Below are 16,144 nucleotides of genomic sequence, written 5' to 3'. Positions count from 1 at the left end.
GATTATGAAACAGGGGGGAGAAGACAGAGGAGAAGCTGAGGTCGTGACCGCGGGCGTTGTCAGTACACTTGGGGTCCAAGTTGACGTCTAGCAGGCCGAATTGGGGAAGATGCCCGCCAAGCCCCATTCAGAGCACCTCCCACTCTTGTCCACGCAATCAGGCCGGGTTCTCGCATCTGTCAACGTGGAGGCTCCGTCTTCGTATTCTTCTTCTTTTTCTCGCCTGTTCTCGCTTTCTCTTCTTTTCATGGATCTTTACTGTGACTCAATCTCTCGTTTTTACGTCCTTCCGTCTGCGATTGACGCTGGCAATTGGAGGCAAGATCGCCTCTGATTCCCAGAGTGCCGACGAAAAGGCGGCGACGAACAGGCAACCTCGTATCAACATTGCTGACTATTTTGCACAACTTCAGTACGCATGCAAGGAAGCTAAATTCGGAGTGCGTGCAAGAGCCGTGACCACCTCACCTCCCCTGATACGATTTGTTCGGCACCATGTCCCAAAACAAATGGAAAGTGGGCTCTTTTTTACAGCAGGCTGTGGCAGGCGTGGAGTCGCGGCTGGATCAGATGCTGGCTGAGGAGGAAGATGCAAAACGGCAGCAGTTGAAGCCGGCAACGACGAAGCCAAGGTCAAACTCGCAGTCTGGCAGTATGTGATTCGCTCTGTGGCGTTCGAATCACCGAGGATATATGACTGACATTCTCCAGACGTCTCGCGCAGTTCGTCGAATGCAAGAAAAAATGATCGGCTCCAAGAACGTTTAGCCCGTGCAATGGTGAAATCTAATGCACCGGGCCATTCTCCTTCTGCATCCGCAGGTATTTCTCCCGTAACCAGCCCGGTCCCGAGCAACGGCGAGCGCTCTAGTATGGACATTGAGGCTGGTCTCGCATCGCTTTCGAAGGATACAACGTCACCGGATAACGCGTCGATTCCACTCGTGGTAGCAGACTCAAGGGCGAGCCACGACTCCTCACGCTCGGCGCGCAGCTCTGTGGATGTCACTGGACCAATCTCGAACGAGAAGGATAGCCTTGACCCGACCCCAGCTACTGAGCCTAACGAAGGGGGAGCTGAGATTTTTTCCGGACCCAAGGAACCTACGCTCACCGTTACGGAGTTTCACGAGGAGAAGATCAGGAGTCCGCCCGGCGGCGAAGAAACCGCAGATGAACTTCCGCAGGTGGAAAAGAGCGTCACTGAGTCCGAATTGCAAGAGGAGATACATGGATACATTGAACGCATTGATGCTTTGCAGTCAAAACTGAAATATCTCGCCCAAGAAGCTGCCGAATCTGCACGTAATGCGGCCGCTACAGCTGATCCGGGAAGTATGGAAAAACAACTGCGAGAGAAGGACGAAAGAATTGCACTTTTGCTTGAGGAAGGGCAGAAGCTCTCCAAAACCGAGATGGACCACAGAACTCTGATCAAGAAACTCCGGCAGCAGATGGCAGAGAACACTAAAGCTCAGGCAGAAGCAAAGAAGAGAAACGACCGGTTAGAAAGGGACTTAGCCAACTCTGATGCTCGGGCAAAACGGGCAGAGGCCGCAGAAAAGAGAGCAAATGGGTCACTCTCTGCCCAGACGAAGACAGCTCGGGACTTGGAAGCCGTCACGGCTGAGCGGAATGCATTGAGTCAAACAGTACAGGAGATGAAGGGACAGCTCGCTCGGGCAGTCTCTCGCGCGGAGGCAGCAGAGGCAAAGGCGAACTCCGATGCTTTGGAGAGGGAAAAACGGCATGCGGAGCAATTAGAGGAGGATCTATCAAGCGCGAAGATTGAGCGCGAGATTAGCGAGGAGAAGCTGAGGCGAGAAATAAATAGTCTTAAGGAGCATGTTGAGCAGGAGAAAGAACGGGCTCGGGTGTTGGAAGCCGAGCTGAAAGGGGAACAGTCGGTCTTAGAGAGCAAGATGGAATCCCTACGATCGAGAGTTGAGGAGGCATCTTCCGGTGTTACTGGTGACGCGCAGGTCAAACTCCTACGTCAGATTGAGACCCTACAGACGCAATACGCGGTTGCTAGCGAGAACTGGCAAGCTCTTGAGGGCTCTTTGCTTTCACGGTTGACGAATGCAGAGAAGGAACGGGATGAGGTCGCACGGCGTGAGGGAGAGGCGCGGCGAAAGACTCGAGAAGCGGTAAGGCGTCTTCTTCCCGATCCCACAAACAATCCAAAAACTAACAAAGCAAAGAATCTGAAAGTGAAGCGGCTAGAAGAGGAGCTTGAAAACGCCCAAGAAACGCAACGCGAACTCACGAATCAGATAGAAGAACGTTCTCAAGAGCTACAGAAGATGGAACAGAGGCTCAAAAACGCTGCTGACGAGCTAATCACAGCTCAAAACGAAATGGCAGAGCAGAAAGCTATCTGCGACGCAAACTGGGCCCAAAAGCTCGAGGATGAGCGAGCAAAGTGGCGGGAGCAAGCCACTCGTCCCTCGTACCCCTTCCGACGCACCGAGTCACCCGTTTCTTTCCACCGTGTTAACAACTTGGAGGCCGTGTCGACGTCAGAGTATCGTCCAACGAGTCGTCGCTCGTCCGCCATCCCAGGCACTTCACCAGATATTGGCACGCCTCCAAGACAGAACTCACTCCCTGTTTCGACTTCTCAGTCAGTTCTGTCCCCGCCCCTTCCTAGTAGTGGGCCAATTTCACCAATCCCGGAGACACCGAATATCACGTTCGAATCCGACGAACTCTTTCCGGGCTCAGGGACTCCATCTGCGTTCGGGGGAGCTCCTACCCATCCCAGAGGGATCAATGATATTATCTCGGAATCCACTGTCGGCGCGGGGCCTTCCGTTCAGCTGGTAGAGCGGATGAGTGCCACCGTACGCCGATTAGAGAGCGAACGTGCCGCTTCTAAGGATGAACTAGCCCGCATCACGGCCCAACGTGACGAATCTCGACAACAAGTCGTCGAACTAATGCGGGAGGTTGAAGAAAAGAGAACTTCCGACACGCGGGTGCAGGAGCTAGAACAGAAGCTCCAAGAGATTGATGGGCGGTATGAGACTACACTTGAGATGCTTGGCGAGAAGAGCGAGCAAGTGGAAGAGCTCCAGGCCGATATTGCAGATCTGAAGAAGATATACCGCGAGCTGGTGGACAGTACGATGAAGTAATCTCTATGTGTGTATGATTATGAATATAGATAGCATTTCAGGAGTTGGAGTCCTTGACGGAGACAATGCACAATGCCACGCATTACAAACTCCGATGCAGTTTAACAATTTATTCTGGAGGATACTGGGTATCTAGAGGCAACGGCTTCAACTACAGGTCAATCCCCTCTCTCTCTGCAGCCAGCAAAATATACTGCCGAACCTAGAACCAGTCCAAACTCGTCAGCAAGGTACTCGCTTCTCACCATATCCCCGCAAGTCCGAGCGGACAGGGCAAATTTAGCAAAAAGCAAAACTCACCTTCACATCCGGCGCCAAATCAATCGCCAACTTCCCCTCACCATCCCTCTTATCCGTCTCCGCACCGGCCTTCAACAAGGTAAGTGCCGCATCTCCGTGGCCCTCCGAAATTGCATGATGCAGCGCCGTCAGCCCGTCAATATCAGTTGCATTGATGGGACTCCGACCCTCTTTCAGGAGCAGCTGGATGATTGGCGTGGAGCCGATAGCCGCGGCGCGATGGAGCGCAAGCTGGCCGCGTTTATCTTTTACTCGCGCGCTGCATTTGTTGTTTAGCAGGGTGCGGACCGTGGAAAGATTCGATTTGGATGTTGCAAAGTGCAGGGCATTCTGGCGATTTGTTAGCGGGGGGGACGAGAGATTCCGAGCAGTTGGAAGGGTGGATCAGGAGTCGAGGACACGAGATACCTGGCCAGTGACACTCTTTGTGTTAACCTCGGCGCCTTTCCGGAGAAGGAGGTCGAGGATGGGGTCTCCTTCGGCATTTTTTAGGCTCGATGCTATCATTAGAGGCGTCCAGCCGGAGCCGTCCTGTTTCATGTTAACTTGCTTGTGAACTTTACGGGGCCACAGTATTCAGATAGGAGAGCCCTAACCTCGACATCTGGGTCGAAGCTCCTGGTTGAGACCAGAAGCTCGACGATGGGAAGGTGGTTGTATGCTACTGCCCAGTGGATGGGAAGGCGGTCGTCGTCGTCTTTGGTTGTGGCTAGTTTGGGGTTTGCCTGTATTTGTTAGATTGGAACGACGTCCAGAAATCGAGATAACATGCCCCATCTTGAAAGACATGGTATGTTTGAGCATTCATACATTCAAAAGCGACTCTGCTACGGAAACTGGCCGGCGGTTGGTTAGCGAGGCCTATATACATGTATTCACATGGCGGGGTGACAAACGTTTCCCCTCTCGAGCTGCCTCATGAAGCGGGAATTTGGCGTCCGCTTGGGAAGCCATCGTCGGAGTGCGAAACTGAGTTGGGAGATAGATATAGTGTTTTGTGCTCTGGATGTTCGAAGCGATGAGTAGTATAAGGGTCGGAAGCGTGGAGTGACGACAACCGTTCTGGCCAGACTCGCAGTATAACTACGGATTCCATTTGCGGTTAGTTTTACCCGTATTCGGTCTTCGCGTTATTGTTCAGACCACACATACATATATGGGGCCCTGGTTAGTCGAAGAGACCTTCTTAATTGTATAAGCCCGCCTAGAATGAGTAGTAGCTGTCATACCTTAGAGCTTCTTTTTTGGGACGTAACGTCCTGTTTCGAGATACTACATGCCGGTGATGCGGGCAGGGCATAGGATTATTTGCTGGTATGTCTGAGGATAATGGTGTCTGGATTGAGGAAACGTGAAGGGCTAGGGGTATAAAGAAAGAGGCTAGCTTATAAATATCAAATCTATTGAAATCTCATGGCCTGGGTGGTGCAATTAGGTTAACCAGGCCACGCTCGACACCTTACGGACACATTACGGCCTCAGGCATGAACCGCCGCTGAAGCTAAAACTTCCCGGCATTCTTTTTCGAGGTTTATCACTCCATCATCTGCAATTACATCTCTCGCCCATTCGCCGTTTCTCACCCGCATAACCGGTTTTGAAATCCTCAGGTTGCGGATTTGATTTTGTCTTTGAATATATCCCCCCTAACAGAAGACGCGACTCCGATACAACAGACAAGAATAGGCCATTCGGCTTGGTTCTCATCCCAAGTTCTTGACCTATCGAGGAGGGTTCTTTCCGAAGCCCATTAGCCACTATGGACGTAATTCCATCAACAACTCCAGATGAAGCAGTGCGCAGGTCCGCGAAACGGACCGCGGACCTTTTTGGCGCCGAGTACCTCATGGTCGCACCCTCTGTCACGAACGGGTCCATTGGCGTTTCCTATCGACGAAAAGCAGAATATGAAGATGTAAAGGAGCTCCCGCCAGCCTTGGCCGAAAAACAAGCGAAAGCAGCTGCGGCGCGCTCAAAACGACCGAAGATCAGTGCACAACCTCAGGCAGAGAGTACCGGGGATAGGAGCGGCGCGTCTACAGCCCTCGTAAGGAGAGGCCCTGGGCCGGGAGCGGGCGGTGTCGCGGGAGAGGATAAACCGAAGAGCTTGATTCAGAGGCCGTCGGCCACACGGCAACAGCCTCCCGATTGGCATCCGCCATGGAAGTTGATGAGGGTGATCTCCGGCCACCTGGGTTGGGTGCGGAGTTTGGCAGTGGAACCGAACAACGAGTGGTTCGCGAGTGGTGCTGGTGATCGGACAATTAAAATTTGGAATCTTGCGACCGGTGCTTTGCGATTAACTCTTACGGGTCATATATCGACTGTTCGCGGTCTGGCTGTGTCTCCACGCCATCCATATCTCTTCTCTTGCGGCGAGGATAAGATGGTCAAATGCTGGGATTTGGAAACGAACAAAGTCATCCGACACTACCACGGCCATTTGAGTGGTGTCTACACGCTCGCACTCCATCCGCGACTTGACCTTTTAGTCACCGGTGGTCGAGATGGTGTCGCTCGAGTTTGGGACATGCGCACACGAAGCAATATCCACGTCCTCACCGGCCACAGCGGCACGGTTGCCGATGTGAAATGCCAAGAAGCCGACCCTCAGGTTATATCGGGATCCCTCGACGCAACTGTCCGTCTCTGGGACCTCGCGGCGGGAAAAACAATGGGGGTTCTCACACACCACAAAAAGGGTGTCCGCGGCCTTGCCACGCACCCACGGGAATTCACGTTTGCAAGCGCCAGCACCGGAAGCATCAAGCAATGGAAATGCCCTGGCGGCGAGTTCATGCAGAACTTCGAGGGTCACAACGCTGTCATAAACACACTCTCCGTCAACGAAGACAACGTCCTCTTCTCTGGCGGTGATAACGGATCTATGTCCTTCTGGGACTGGAAGACGGGTTATCGATTCCAGAATATCGATACCACGGCGCAGCCGGGTTCGCTTGATGCCGAGGCGGGTATTATGGCATCTACATTCGACCGTACAGGGTTACGTCTTATTACTGGTGAAGCTGATAAGACGATCAAGGTTTGGAAGCCGGATGAAGAGGCTACACCGGAGACACATCCTGTGACGTGGGCACCGACGCTGGGGAGGCAGAGGTATTAGTTTGCTTCTGGTCTTGTTAAAATATGGCCTTAATAATGAAATACCCTTCTGTTCCTCGGCACATAGTCATTTTGCCTTTGACAGTTTTCATGCATATTTGGAGTTTAGGGTTTTGTTATGGTGATTTCAGTCCTTTACTCTTAAGTTTTGGTAGTTATTTGAAGGCCCTGCTCTACGCTGCGGCTTCGAGTGTTGTTGGGCAATACCTGGCAAAAACAGCCAGAATTGCCAAACACTCGCACTCAATCACTCAGGAGTCCACAAACAAGGGTATCGTTCGATCTAATGAGAGGAAAGCTCTATCCGCTGCTAGCTATACTCGGAAAACGCCAAACAAATGCTTCGTGGTCCCTGTGGGTTATCGTGTACTCGATATCGCGATCAACCCTAATTAATTCTCAAGACCGAGGCCCAGCCCTTTCGCCTCGACATCGTCGCGGAATGCAACCCGGACATCCTCTGGCGCAACTCTCAGTCTAACTTTGCCACTGCGATCACCCCGACTCGGAATCGCGGCGCTTCCCAGGGGCCCCCTAAAACCAGAAGTAGTCTCCAGAGCAAGGACACCTGAATTCATGAGCTCCATTGCTGCGAATCCCAGCGCCTTGACGCGTGCTCCGTTGCCACCGGAGAGTAAGAAGTCTTTGATTCCGGTGCCCGCGGCGCCGGCAACGGCGACTGCCGCGTCAGCGATTCGCCTCGCTTCGTCCATGACATCGCCGAAGGTGGATTCTGTTACACCTGTTCGGCGGACGCGGGCGAGGAGGGCGGCTAGAAAGAGTTTTGCGGAGAGCGGGAGGCAACGGAGGGACTGTTGGAGAGGAGTCGACGTTGCTTCTTGGATAGCTTGTTTGATTGTTGCGATTGTGACTCGACCTGATGATTTGCCTTGACCACTGCTTTTCTGAGGGGACCCAAGCTTGGCGAAGGATGAAGCTTGCTTGTTACTTCCTCTCTCCCTCCGTGCGGGAGTTTTGCTGGGAGTTGGGGGCAATGACTCTATATCATCCGCCTCTGGGTCTTCGGCTGCGGTAGCTTCGCTGGCTTGCTCGGCGATCTCTACGGCTCGCCGGCAGATATCTAGCGCTCGTCGGGCGTCACCACTGACGGCTGCTACTTTGCGACTGGCGAATTGGATTGCGTCCGAATCCACGATGTTTCCCGGTACATTTGCTAAGCGAGTACTGATAATCTCCATCAGGTCAGTGTGCTTGTAGCCTGGGAAGGTAATGCGTGTGAGGCCGAGACGACTAGAGATTTTGTTGCTCAAAGTTCGCTCCGGGAGGTCCATAGTGTTCGCGACCGCGAGAACAATGAGACGAGAATGGCGGAGGGCCGGCCAGTTGAAAAAGTTGTACATGACAGATTGGTTCTTAGTCACCAGTTGGTCAAGCTCATCCATGAGAACGACGCAGGATACTCTTCGTGGGGAGGGATTTGAGAACTCTCGTTCTAAGAGATCAAGCGCATGAGACGGAGACACTCGATCTCCCTTCAAGGCTTCCCAAAGGAGTGAGTAGGATTGATGAGGATCGGTGACCTTCATGCCGTTAATTTCCACAAATATGAAATCATCCATCTCTTCTGCAAGAACTGCTCCATTCAGCTGGGCAACGACCTCACGAACGGTGGCAGTCTTTCCGGTTCCTGGTGTTCCCGAGATATAGATACAGGTACCAGTCCCCTCCATTATGGCGGCACTGAGATGACTGTAGACAGTGTCGAATTCCTTCTTCCGACATGGAAGCGAGGTGGGAACCGTGGAGACGTGGAGAAGGTTGCGTGCCTGGCGATAGGGAGATGAGAAATGGGAGGGAGAGAGCACGCGTGTGCCAAGAGGAGTAAATTCAAGAGGTTTTTTGACGATGATCCTAGCCAAAGCCCAGTTAGCCTTTAAATCTATAGCGGTCTAGACTCAATTACCTTTTATGAGTGGGAGTGGTCATTGCTTTCTGGCGCCGTGACTGTGGGGTAGCATTTGCAACCTTTTGCTTCTTTCTTGGGGTAGTTGGTACAGTGTCATCGACATCCTTTGTTTCGACATACTGGCAGTTGTTAGTTTATATCAGAGCTTTAACAGGGTGCATGTAAACTCACATCAGTATCAGCTTGTTTGCGTTTCTTGGCTGCTTTCAAGCCATCCTTGACCAAGTCTATCAGATCATGAACGTGGTCCGGGTCGTAAACGTCTTCCCACACGAACTCATCTGTGTATCGCCCATGGAGTTGACTGACGCCCCTTCGACAAACAACGCATTTGTTATATTCAGCCAATTCTTCCTTTCCTTTCGGAGGGTCGCCGTTCGGGTATCGCGCGAGGAACGCATCCTTTGACATGACTTGAGCTTTTCCATTGATCGAAGTCAAAGGGTTGACGTTAAAGTCTGTGGTCAAATACTGCTCATTAGGTAAAGCGTCGGCTCTCCGCTTGTTTCTCGTCGAGATGAATTCGTCGGGAGACACAAACCACATAATGTTGGCGGACTTGATAATTTCTTCCTCATCTTCTTCTTCGAGGAATTGTGTGATGATTCCGACCCAATCTTTCCCGGGCTCTGGAGACTTCAACAGGACAACCTCGCCCAACCTACACTCAAAAGAACCCATGCGAGCTCCTGTCATCCTAGGTCGAGAAGGGTGTGTTGAGCGTCTCCTGGATGATCTGGGGGTGCCTTCAGCGTCCTCCGGTATAGTATCGAGTTTGACGGCATTGTGAGATTCATTCTCATAAATCCACTCCCACGGATAATCTTCATCGCCCAGTTCATCGTCAGAATCATCCCGGATTATACCTCCCTTGGTCATCCACTTCTCAGCACGTTTGAGGGCGTCGCGCTTGTGCGATTGGGAATCGGCATTATCATCTGCTCTGCCGCGAGCCATTTGATTTATTGAGCAATCCTCGAATCAATAACGAAGTGACGCAGCAAATAATAACCGGAAGCTTTCGACATGGGCGTCGAGAGAACGACGCGAAAGAACGCGTTCTGCCCATTTTGAACCTATTTGGGTCTAGCGTTAATATCACGTGGAACTGTCATCATTTGTCCGTTTTGGGCTTAGCTGCCCCTATCACCCAAGGCGCACAAGAAGTATACAAACCGCAAGGACGAGAATACTCATCAAACAACCCTGATGGGGGATGGCTCGAGCTGAGACTCGTAAGGGGATACCTAGACAGGTTCCCGGGGCCTACTGGTAATACTGGGGGAACTGTTTGCAGGCACAGGTTTTGGGCTGAGGACTAACAAATACTGTTTTCTTAACAAACTTGGTGACTGCATGCTGCCGAGATTCGTTTAGGATGATAAGGTTCTTCTTACTTTATGAAATGAAAAATTTTCTAAGAGACAAGTAATATATTCTATTGTTACCAGTTTCCTGTTTGCTTATGCAATTAGTTGTTGTGAATTATCACTTCCTCTTGCCGACTCAGCTTGTTTTCCAACAGTGCCTCACCTTCTATTTATTCCCCCTTACCCTGGTTCACTTCTCCTAAGCTCTTCATTTGTTTTCTCTACTCTTGTCTCCCCGCTCTTTGTATTTTCCTGTTGGCCCCTACCTCTGTTCGCCTTTTGTTTTAGCCATCCATCTCTTGTGCTCTCCATCTAAGTTCGCTCATCCCATCCAAAGGCCGCTTCTGGTTCTCTTCAGAGAATTTGCTTATTCAACGTTTACCTTTGATTATTCCCGACTATGGAGTAAGTCGTGAGGATCCTTGCTTCTGAACCCACTGACAATGTCGTAGCCACGAGACCTCCGGTGCCCAAGGTAAGAGACAGAAACCCAGAACGCTCAGTCTAGAAGACACGGATTTTCTAGCTAGAACAGCGACTAACAGCCTACAGAATGGCAGCTTCCTGGGTACGGTCGTGCAGCTCCCAAAAAAGAGGCTGTTCCAACTGCACCGTTACCGCAACGTCAAACAGCGCCCCCGGACTTCCCCAAACCAGGCGCTCGGAAACAGCTACCTTCAGCAACTCTGCTAATACCTACTTCTCCCTTGCAAAATGCAGCGAATGCTCGAGGGTCATCTGGAGCCAGAGGCAGAGGCGTTGTTAGAGCCAGAGCCGCGCATAGAGGAGCCTTATCGGCGCAGCCGAGCCGTTTGTTTCGAGATTCTCCGGCAAAGTCAAAGTGGAGAAACGGCCTGAAGCCCAATGGTACAATTTGCCGTCGTAAAGTACGTCAAGAGCTAACGGAATGGATCGTCATAGGTATGGTCCAATTGCCAGGCGCGTTCGGCACTTTCAAACATGAGTGAGCGACTCACTGTTTCTTTCCAAAAGTGCGGTTGTGGTGACTCTCCCAGGTTCTTTGGTGCCGCCAGTTCTACAAATTTTATAAAAAAGAGCTCCGCACGGCAGAGCCGGAATGAAGTCTTCAACGAAATCAGCAAGAGAACTGGCGCCTATATCAACCCTCCCGCATATACCGATCTGGTTTGTATTCTATCAACGGCGCTGAAAGAGTTGGCTAAAGAGGGAACAGGTCATCCAAGTCTGGGGCGAGCCGCATCAAGTCACTGCTGCCCAGGAGACTATCAAGGCTGTTCTTGCTAAATGCAACAGCTTCAACCGGACTGAGAAGCGAGCGGACTGGACTAAAATACACGCTTATTCAGTGAACAAGGAGGCAGACGCCGAGTTCAAAGAGAAACGCGAGACTGTTGTCCAACAACTTCGGAGGCCGCCTGAGACTGGGATGGCCTATTCTGAGAAGGTCGGTTCACCACGAAGTAACTATTTTACGGTTCTACATTCCCCTGACACGCACTCTCATAGCTGCTGTTCTTATGGCCGAAGGATGGACCTTCTCTGAACGAATGTCTCGGCTCACAGCTGGAATATCTTGACATAATCCGGGCGAAATTTGGATATCATGTATTTGTTCCGAAAGAGTTACCCGGATACATCTGCGTCCTCGGCCACAGCCACGATGCCATGAAAGAGATTGCACAGCGAATCAGAACTCTGTGGGCTGAATCAGTGGCAAAGTCTAGTGTTAAGACGAAGATATACCTTATCGAGCCTCCTGAGCCAAGCGCCATGAAACCAGAGATTGTGGTCAGGAAGCAGAACAATTTACACAAGCCCGCTCTCCAAGGGAACGCTTTAGAAGGCGACGATCTTAAAAGCTGGCGGGATCGGGTTGGCTTAATACAATCCAGAAACAATACAAGGCTGCTAGGCGCAATTGAGAATTGCTTGAGAGGCGTTTCGTTTGTACGTGGACACTTGCGAATGCGCGTTAACCTTGGTACATTTGTCCTAGAGAATTACCAAGTACCCGAGGACAACAGACCCTACTACGGCTTTGAGGAATTCAGAGAGATGCTGTTACACGAGCAGACAAAGGGTCGCCTGATACCGGCGTATGGACATCCTTCCTTCGTGCCGTTCGGAAGCGACTAACTTGTATATCATGGACAGGTTGAAAGTCGGCCAATCTGAGCTCCTTGAGAGATGTTTCAACGCGAGCCATCTACTCGAGCGGTGCGATAATACGTCAAATTCTCTGAGGGCCGCTGAGCTTGCGTATTCCGTGAATTTCGAATTCTTGGGCGCGGATAAATCCATGCTTCGACTGGAAGCAGAATTCGCCAAGAGCCCTGGAGCACAAGAGTATGAAATCACTCAACGCCGGTGGCTTAGGCCTCGCAGTGGGGGTCAATCTGCGGACAAGCGCCCGCCTTTGCATATTGCTGTGACTGATTTGGGACGGTGAGATTCCATGTTCTTTGCAGCAGAACCAGTTTGACTCAACTATTTTCAGGTCCGACTGGCAGCTCGAGATAAAGTCTCTTGAATTCTACGAGACATCGTCGATTTCCACAGCGCTGAAGACATTTTCGCATGATATCGGATTTAAGCACGCGGCGGGAACGGGAGATATTTCTGCGCAGCCCGAACGAAAGGTGACCTTTCCCGCAACTGCACCAGTCTCTAGATTTGTGGAGAAAACTGCCACTCGGTATCGGCTGAAGGGAACGAAATACATATTTGAGATAGCCCGCTATGACGAATATAGGCGCGTCAACGTACCCGTCTATGCTGGCCAGTCGGGTGCCACTATAGCCGGAGGAGACATTTCAAAAATCCCTTATACGTCGTGGGGCGCATCAATTTTTGACCCCAACTGGGACAATTTACTTGGGGATCACGCAAACCTACCTGTCGGTCATTCTGCAAGTTATAGCCCCACCTTGGCCACATTCTTCCCATCAAAGGAGTCATCACGCGAGACCACAGATGGGTCAAAAGGATTTTGGGAGTTCGTCGACCTGGTCAAACAAGCTGCCGAGCTCCTGGGCCCGACGCAGCCATCGTCAGCGGCGGATAGTGGCATTGACGCTGTGTCTCGCATCGAATCGTCTTCCACGAGGGCCGATTCATTGAAAGACGAAACGAGCTCGGTTGCGATATCTTCACCTACGAGTACGACTGGTCCTGCTGGGATGTTGAATGCAGATCTGGGTACCTTGTTTTAGGCAGTTGAACCCGGTTATCGGTGTATTCAGGGGAGGGACCTCGCGGAGCTGCGCACTCGGTTATGGAGATTAGTGGCTTATGTTACATTTGAAACCGTTATTGCGTGGTCTGGCCATTGTGGTCGTATACTAGTCTCATTGTTGCCTCTTTTTTTTACTAGTTGCGCAAACCATTGAGATATTTCCCTGTGGATGTACACTCAACCACCAGCTGCAGCGGTGGTGGATGACGATGCAGCGCCTTCGCTCATCAACTTTTGCCTCAGGGCTGGTGGATCGTTAGTCTCTGTTTGTCAATGGAATTCAAATCTTTTCTTCACTAACCGTCCTCGAAGAGTTTTTGCTGGGAGCTTTTAGTCTGTACAAGCTTCTCCAGCTCTGTAAGATTCGTTTCCAGCTCCTTCACTTTCTGCTCGTAGAACTCAACAGCTTTTGCAGTGGTCTATGCGGAAGAGCAAGTCAGTCACCGAACACGCACTCCCAATTAAACCAACCCCCCCGGAGGGAGAGAGCCAACCTTCTCGACATAATACCCCGTCCCAACATCAACGAGCACCTTCTCCCTATCCACAAGCCGCCCTTTCACATAAAGCGAACTCGTCAACGGAACGAGAATCTCGTCCCTGCCCTGTGTCCCCTTCTTCTCAGATCCAACGATGCCGTCGTTGATTGAGCGCACGCAGTCTCGGAATCGTGACTGTGCGGCCCGGAGCTTTGCGTGTGAGGAGGTGAGGTGCTCTAGTTCGGAGGAGACACGGGTTTGCAGGGCGCGGAGCTGGGGGACGGAGAGAGAGGATATGTTGACTGGGGGCCGGGGGACACTTATTAGTACGAAATCACGCTGGTATGGTAGTTGGGGGACTTGTGATTCGAATCAGGGAGCCCATACCTGCATTGGGAGGCGTATCGGAGTCTGATGCGGGGGTGTTTGGAGGGGGCATGGTGGTATGCTTTTCCTGGGGCTTGGGTTGCTCGCGTCGGAGTCTTGCGTTGTTGGGATATTGTGATGGTAGAAAAAGGAAATGCAGAGCCCTTGCAAGAAGCCCCCGATGTCAATTGGGATTTCTCTCTAGTAGACGTGCGGTTGCAGAGTTCAAAGCGAGACGATATCTTTTGGTGGGTTGGGATAAAGCTGTGCTCGTGCTTCCGCTTTGGCCGCGGGCCCGGCCACTTGGGGTCTTACCGGATGCGGTTTAGCGTAATTTTGGCATATACTTGTCGACGGTCTGAACTTCGGAGAACGAACCTCCTACAATCAGCAGACGATAATCATATGTTATGAGGGAAAGATAAGGGTTAAGGGCTCTTGCTAACGGGAGGTATTGGGGTGAGGACAGCCCGTGTTTGACCCCATTCCGCGGCTTCAGTAATGGGAGTGGATATCTGGAGCCCAGGACTGGAAGGAGAACAGACCAGGGTAGAGAGAGAGAGAGAGAGAGAGAGAGAGAGAGTTCTCTATTGGAATGATCTGGCATTTAGAAGGAGTGTGAAGCGTGGAGGAGGTGAGTCTTTCCCTCCTTCCTTCCTACGGGTGAATGCTGATGAGGTACTCTCAGGGTTCCTTTTTTGGGCTTATTACGCTGTGCTTGCTAGCTCATATCTCGGAGGTATCAATCTATATACACTTTATGTTGATAACGTTTTTAAGACTACATTATCTTTACACCAGGATCGCTCTCTACTGAAGATTTTAGTGTTCATCGCCTCTTCCACACCATCCTCAAGGACCTTCGGTTCCCATGGCACCAGACTATCTACATCCGATGAGGGGATCATGTACCGCACTGGACTTGAATGGTTATGACAGCAACTGTTTTTACGGTACCTTCCTCGGCACTACCCCCAAGGGGTTACAGGAAGACTGCCCTGCCTGCAACCACTCCGTATCCATGCACTTTAACACATCCATGCACTTTAACACACCCCAGTCATTATTGACTGCCCCTATAGGTAGACATTCCGCGATTGTTATGTCTGGTGGTGTCCTCAAGGCTGACATTTCTAGTTATCGACCCTATCATGATTCCTCGACAAGACTTGGTAGACGATATTATTGAACGAGTAGAAAACCTCCATCGTGTTCGAGTAACCGACGCACCTGGCTCAGAAAAGGCAATACTGATGCGCCTTTTGGCTAATAGATTATTTGAGAAGTATGGCGGCACGATACCTATTCACGTCATTTCCTGGACGTCACACAATCTTCCCACGAAAGATAGGTGGAGTGAGTACCTAAAGCAGGAAACAGGCCATAATAAGGATGAATGGTTGTCCTCCGAAGCTTCCTTACTTATTGATAAGGCAGAGGTTCTACGGACCAGACCTCGGTTTTGGACGGAAGTCGTCCGCCAGATTAGTACGTATACCGCCAGAATCGCGTTTTTCATGTCGCACAGTGTGCCAAATACCAGTGCCCCGGCCCTTTTTGGAAATGGCCCTTTGGATGACCCGCTTCTGTTCTTACCCGAACAGCAGACTTCGCTGCATTTGGATGAGCTTCTGCTTCCCCAGAGGCCGTTTGGCCTCTTGTTAAAGAAGGACGAAGTCAAGGCGCTTGTGGCAAACTATGCATCAGCAAATACGGTTAACCGGGTTACTTTCGACGACAACGTGGTGGAAGGATTATACCGATGCACCAATGGGCATGTAGGGTTGCTAATAGACCTCATGTACATTCTGATACGGAAGACCATAAGTCATATCAGAGACTTTGGCATCCCATCGCTAATACCGACAATTTATACGATAGAATGTCTGGGAGCTTGTCAAGCCAGGAGGCGTAATAAACTGGAAGATGGCAAGCTGCGACCTCGTCAGTAATCCGTCGGCGCTTTTTGAGTAACTGCGCGAGAGATCCCACTATATGGACATTTCTACAACGGTAGCCTCTCTGGGACACGGTCTAGCTGTCTTGAAAGCTGTTACTGCACGTAACGGGATCTTACAGTCCAATTTGGCTATGGACTTGAGACAATATGAAGTCGTTACCCACCTTTGGACTCAAGGATTGCTCCACGCAGTGCTGGACGGACAAGGCCTGCGCTTGGTATTTCCAACACAAATCCACCGCTGGTAAGTACTACTAACTAC

The 16,144-nt window shown here is 51.2% G+C and overlaps 7 protein-coding genes across 7 annotated transcripts; 4 read left to right on the top strand and 3 right to left on the bottom strand.

Moving 5' to 3' along the window:
- The first annotated feature begins 101 nt into the window (after positions 1–101).
- On the top strand, positions 102–3,323 carry BJX67DRAFT_97139 (M protein repeat protein). Its single transcript, XM_071035682.1, has one exon. The coding sequence runs from the start codon at positions 777–779 to the stop codon at positions 3,138–3,140; it is 2,364 nt and encodes a 787-aa protein (XP_070891013.1). The 5' UTR covers positions 102–776; the 3' UTR covers positions 3,141–3,323.
- BJX67DRAFT_376879 (ankyrin repeat domain-containing protein) lies at positions 3,292–4,394 on the bottom strand (the record flags this gene model as incomplete). The annotated part of the gene is made up of 6 exons (XM_071031973.1): positions 3,292–3,342; positions 3,441–3,770; positions 3,849–3,971; positions 4,037–4,165; positions 4,251–4,276; positions 4,337–4,394. The coding sequence occupies 6 exons, from the start codon at positions 4,392–4,394 to the stop codon at positions 3,292–3,294; spliced, it is 717 nt and encodes a 238-aa protein (XP_070891012.1).
- A 591-nt stretch (positions 4,395–4,985) lies between these two features.
- Positions 4,986–6,759, top strand: BJX67DRAFT_96860 (WD40 repeat domain-containing protein). Its single transcript, XM_071035679.1, has one exon. The coding sequence runs from the start codon at positions 5,200–5,202 to the stop codon at positions 6,562–6,564; it is 1,365 nt and encodes a 454-aa protein (XP_070891011.1). The 5' UTR covers positions 4,986–5,199; the 3' UTR covers positions 6,565–6,759.
- BJX67DRAFT_388077 (origin recognition complex subunit 1) lies at positions 6,707–9,517 on the bottom strand. Its single transcript, XM_071034326.1, has 3 exons — positions 8,662–9,517; positions 8,488–8,609; positions 6,707–8,435 (listed from the first exon to the last, which is right to left on the bottom strand). Exons 1-3 carry the CDS (start codon positions 9,445–9,447, stop codon positions 6,956–6,958), a joined length of 2,388 nt encoding a protein of 795 aa, XP_070891010.1. The 5' UTR covers positions 9,448–9,517; the 3' UTR covers positions 6,707–6,955.
- A 726-nt stretch (positions 9,518–10,243) lies between these two features.
- BJX67DRAFT_388073 (uncharacterized protein) lies at positions 10,244–13,373 on the top strand. Its single transcript, XM_071034325.1, has 9 exons — positions 10,244–10,265; positions 10,313–10,335; positions 10,413–10,727; positions 10,782–10,824; positions 10,877–11,006; positions 11,056–11,286; positions 11,349–11,938; positions 11,997–12,287; positions 12,340–13,373. The coding sequence occupies exons 1-9, from the start codon at positions 10,261–10,263 to the stop codon at positions 13,052–13,054; spliced, it is 2,343 nt and encodes a 780-aa protein (XP_070891009.1). The 5' UTR covers positions 10,244–10,260; the 3' UTR covers positions 13,055–13,373.
- Positions 13,093–14,169, bottom strand: BJX67DRAFT_96813 (prefoldin subunit 5). The gene is made up of 4 exons (XM_071035678.1): positions 13,944–14,169; positions 13,572–13,858; positions 13,379–13,496; positions 13,093–13,322 (listed from the first exon to the last, which is right to left on the bottom strand). The coding sequence occupies exons 1-4, from the start codon at positions 13,993–13,995 to the stop codon at positions 13,255–13,257; spliced, it is 525 nt and encodes a 174-aa protein (XP_070891008.1). The 5' UTR covers positions 13,996–14,169; the 3' UTR covers positions 13,093–13,254.
- Positions 14,170–14,793: 624 nt separating this feature from the next.
- On the top strand, positions 14,794–15,896 carry BJX67DRAFT_376874 (uncharacterized protein; the record flags this gene model as incomplete). Its single annotated transcript, XM_071031972.1, has 3 exons — positions 14,794–15,004; positions 15,060–15,700; positions 15,804–15,896. 3 exons carry the CDS (start codon positions 14,794–14,796, stop codon positions 15,894–15,896), a joined length of 945 nt encoding a protein of 314 aa, XP_070891007.1.
- Positions 15,897–16,144: the final 248 nt, after the last annotated feature.

Source organism: Aspergillus lucknowensis, assembly GCF_044049455.1.
Source record: "Aspergillus lucknowensis strain CBS 449.75 chromosome Unknown BJX67scaffold_2, whole genome shotgun sequence".
NCBI classification, from domain to species: Eukaryota; Fungi; Ascomycota; class Eurotiomycetes; order Eurotiales; family Aspergillaceae; genus Aspergillus; species Aspergillus lucknowensis.
This window is presented reverse-complemented; position numbering and strand designations above follow the sequence as displayed.

What these genes read in the sequence shown, in the direction of transcription:
- BJX67DRAFT_97139 (XM_071035682.1), top strand. Translation starts at nt 777, where the DNA reads ATGGTGAAATCTAATGCACCGGGCCATTCTCCTTCTGCATCCGCAGGT.
- BJX67DRAFT_96860 (XM_071035679.1), top strand. Translation starts at nt 5,200, where the DNA reads ATGGACGTAATTCCATCAACAACTCCAGATGAAGCAGTGCGCAGGTCC.
- BJX67DRAFT_388077 (XM_071034326.1), bottom strand. Translation starts at nt 9,447, where the DNA reads ATGGCTCGCGGCAGAGCAGATGATAATGCCGATTCCCAATCGCACAAG. An exon ending in GCAAACAAGCTGATACTGAT is followed by an intron (nt 8,610 to 8,661) that starts GTGAGTTTACAT and finishes AACAACTGCCAG; the next exon opens with TATGTCGAAACAAAGGATGT. An exon ending in ACCACTCCCACTCATAAAAG is followed by an intron (nt 8,436 to 8,487) that starts GTAATTGAGTCT and finishes GGCTTTGGCTAG; the next exon opens with GATCATCGTCAAAAAACCTC.
- BJX67DRAFT_388073 (XM_071034325.1), top strand. An exon ending in GGATGGCCTATTCTGAGAAG is followed by an intron (nt 11,287 to 11,348) that starts GTCGGTTCACCA and finishes GCACTCTCATAG; the next exon opens with CTGCTGTTCTTATGGCCGAA. An exon ending in AAGGGTCGCCTGATACCGGC is followed by an intron (nt 11,939 to 11,996) that starts GTATGGACATCC and finishes TATCATGGACAG; the next exon opens with GTTGAAAGTCGGCCAATCTG.
- BJX67DRAFT_96813 (XM_071035678.1), bottom strand. Translation starts at nt 13,995, where the DNA reads ATGCCCCCTCCAAACACCCCCGCATCAGACTCCGATACGCCTCCCAAT. An exon ending in CGATACGCCTCCCAATGCAG is followed by an intron (nt 13,859 to 13,943) that starts GTATGGGCTCCC and finishes CCCGGCCCCCAG; the next exon opens with TCAACATATCCTCTCTCTCC. An exon ending in GCAAAAACTCTTCGAGGACG is followed by an intron (nt 13,323 to 13,378) that starts GTTAGTGAAGAA and finishes ACGATCCACCAG; the next exon opens with CCCTGAGGCAAAAGTTGATG.